The 3561-nt window shown below is 43.4% G+C and overlaps 1 protein-coding gene across 1 annotated transcript; it reads right to left on the bottom strand.

The window, feature by feature from the left end:
- Positions 1-690: 690 nt before the first annotated feature.
- On the bottom strand, positions 691-3101 carry NUDT7 (nudix (nucleoside diphosphate linked moiety X)-type motif 7; the record flags this gene model as incomplete). Its single annotated transcript, XM_009079295.1, has 2 exons — positions 691-1074; positions 2943-3101. Coding segments are annotated over 2 exons (543 nt in total), but the record flags the coding sequence as incomplete, so codon positions are not given.
- Positions 3102-3561: the final 460 nt, after the last annotated feature.

Here is a 3561-nt window from a genome sequence, read left to right as displayed (position 1 = left end):
AGGATTTCACCCCAGTCACAGCCCACAAATGTCTTTTTCTTTTAACTTACCAAGTCATCTGGTATCAGATATAATTACCACAGGCACCCCAAGAGCTAGTGCAGGAATATGGGACGTTTGATGGCATTTAGATATGCTCAAGGTCCAAGGTGGCCAAACGTTCTGAAACGTCTTGCTAACCCGCACTCTTCCCTCCACCAGCCCAAGCAGAACAAAACCAGATTGGGAAACCACTTGGCACCTTTTATACTTTTATTGTGCGTTCTCTAAGTGCTGAAAGGTACAAGACTGTGCATTATGTTGTCCATACCTCATATGCCACATGTAAGAGACAAGACAGAGCCCCAAAGTTTTTCATATTCTAACTCAAACAGGCACAGATCAGATGAAACAGGACTACCTCATTATACAGGAGACAAACCATCTCCAATCACACAAAACAAAGGCAGGAACTGAAACAGACCCTCCAAAACTGTTTCATCAAAAGTACTGTGTGCTTTGGGCAACTCTAAGAGAGATTAAAAAATATGTTAATCTGGTTAGGGATTGACTAAAGCATTATTTAAAGATGAATTATTAAGAAGTTCCCATTCAGAAGAAATTCAAGTGTGCCTTTCAAGCAAATAATAGGCACAAGGGAAATAAACAAAACCCTGTTTACTCCTCCAATATAATTTCCAGACCATTTTTTCACAGATGACTCTTCTTTTTCTCATATAAGGATGCATACAAACTAATGAAGTTATTCTCAGAGGATGAAATCAAGTTGTCAAGATCATACTCCACTTCAAAGGTAGGTCTTGTTCCAAAAACTGCTAGAGCAAGGAACACAGCAAAGTGTGCTGTAAGTCCCCATATCCGGAATGACCTTTTCTGCTCCTGGCTGTAGTACGTGAAGCAGTGCATTCGAGTTACGAGCCCCGAGGGGGTTTTATAGGACAGGGCCTTGTAATGCAAGGGCTTCAGAAAATACTCCAAAGGCACAACAAAAACATCGCTCACTTCATCAGGATTAGGAGTGGCCTGGAATGTGTCCTCGATAAATCCCACAACTGGTGTCACCACGTGATTCATCTAAAGGGAGAGAAAAATCCCAGTCAGAAAACCACCAACAAAACCCTCAAGCACTAAGTTTGTACCAAGCAAGCAATGTTTTCACTTTAAAAACATTTCAGATGTTAGGAAATGAGTAGAAGCCTATGAACTATTGTTGACTGCTAATGCAACTTAGTCCCTCCAGTGGCAAGCTATTTCACAATGCTAACTTACCTTCTGATGTTGGTTACACACGATCTCACTAATACCCTGCTCACCCAGTACAACCACACAGCAGTTAGAAAGGCTTGTCCACGATCTCACTAATACCCTGCTCACCCGGTACAACCATACAGCAGTTAGAAAGGCTTGTTACTGCTGCAGAAACAAAAAGCATCCATGCTTTCTACAGGCCTCACTTGCTTTGTCCAAGCCTGACTCTGAATTTCCCAAGTCATTCATGCTGTCTTTGTCAGATTTCCGTATCTATTTTCCTGGGATATAGGAATCTTCCTAGGATACAGAAATATTTTTCTATCAATACAGAGATGTGATTGAAGTATAGTGAGCTATATAATACATATACCTTTTGAAACTGCTTTAATTTTAAATGTAACCACTTCTTCCACAGGGAGGGAAAAATCTCCTGAAATAGTAGTTTGCATAAAGAGGACACCAAGATTCTTTCAGGTACACTGTTAGTGCTGTTTATTCACACCAACAAAGATCAGTGTTCAGTAGAAAGGAGTAACAGCAGAACAGCAATTGTACTATCTGATGCAAGTCTGGGGAGGCTGTGCAAGTCAGAATCACCTGGAATGTATGTACAGAGAGGACAAAGTAGCCTCTGACAGGCAAAAATTTTGGGGCCCAAAACCCACATAATCTTTTCTACTGTATAAGGCAACTTGCTGGAAAACACTGCAAATGTGATCTTTTTCATACACTGCCTCTGCCCCATGAGACTTCAATGGTAATGTCTGTCCAGGTAACATTAAAGAAGTTCAATAAAGCATTTTGCAATACAACTTCAAAACCAGTTCTCTTGGTTTTTAATGGGGAGAGGATATTGCTAGCAGAGAGAAAAACAGGAGGCACAGTAATAAACTGTTAGCTGAAGAACAAGAATAACTTTGCACCAGTAACATCTCTGTACCACAGGAAAACTGATCCAGTGTAAAACTGAACACTGGTGGAAATTGCCAGCCTGTTCATTTACAAGCTGTGAGCTATACTTTAAAGAGACCTCAGGAGTCTCCTGGCTGGAGCTCCCTACAGAACCCCAGACCACATCAGCTCCAGAGTCCCTGTCCACCTGCACCACCCTGGTGGCTGCAGGACACAGAGGGGAACCCTATGAGGCTGTCGCAGCCTGCTGGGCCCTGCCTGGGGAGTTCTGTGCTTCTCTCCACATGGGGATCACACAGCCTGTCAGAATACCTGCTCCAGTTTTGGGCTGACCTCATGCTAAAGAGCATTTTCCTTGCATCTCCTCAAAATTTCCATGCTGCTGATGCTGTCCATTGGCTCGAGTCTGGTATCATCCTCTCTACAGTCACCCAGGAGGAGAGGTCTAGACCCCCTGCTAGCTTCCACACTGAGCAAACCCACTTCCCTCAGCCTCTCCTCACAACCCGTGTGCTCCTCGTGGCTTTCTGCTAAATGCTCTCCAGTGCGGCACTATCTTCCCAGTACTCCACCGAGTCGCTAACTGGTGCCCCAAACCTGATCTCACGAACACCAAACACAGAGCAAGAACCTCTTCCCTTGGCTCTGTTGGTCACACACACATGTGCTTGGTGGCTCTGGGCAGTTAAGAGTTTGAAAAGTCACTGCCAACCTCACAAATGACAACAACCCAAGTTTATTTACTAATTATATGTTGACTTACTCAGTTTATTGCTTACTTTATCAATTCCAGGCACAAGCCTACAGATGACTTCCACATTCTCTGGCTGCAGTCCCACCTCTTCTTTAGCTTCTCGGAGAGCAGTGTCAATGTCATCTTTATCAGCTGGTTCACTTTTGCCTCCTGGAAAACACACTTCTCCTGGCGATCTTCTCAGCTAGAACACAAAGCAGTACTACTATCAAACACTACAAGTTTTACATTTCTTATTGGATCCAGACAGAAACTCATTGGTATTGCAGCATCACTTTGTGTCTGATTTACCTTTCCAGCCAAAGAAGCTGGAAATAGTGCTCAGGGTTTCTGCAGATGGGAAGAAATGTGCCTTATTAAGAGCTACACAAAAAGCTGAGCCTATGCCCAGTTAATCCATCGGCCCTTGCTATCAGAAATGCCCTACACCCGCACAGCGTTGTGAAATTCACACTGTCACTTCTGCTTTAGTGTGTCAAAGTTTATGTTTTGCGTCATCTTGCTTGCCTAAGAGTCTGACAGGTGAATCCAGACAGACAACCCAAACAGTGAACTTAACACACTCAAGGGAAGACCAAGAACTTCAGGAACATGCAATTAAGTAATGTACCTTTAAGTACATTCCAGTACTTGGCTTGTGCATC

The sequence above is a fragment of the Acanthisitta chloris genome, unplaced genomic scaffold, assembly GCF_000695815.1.
Source record: "Acanthisitta chloris isolate BGI_N310 unplaced genomic scaffold, ASM69581v1 scaffold12287, whole genome shotgun sequence".
Lineage (NCBI taxonomy): Eukaryota > Metazoa > Chordata > Aves > Passeriformes > Acanthisittidae > Acanthisitta > Acanthisitta chloris.
This window is presented reverse-complemented; position numbering and strand designations above follow the sequence as displayed.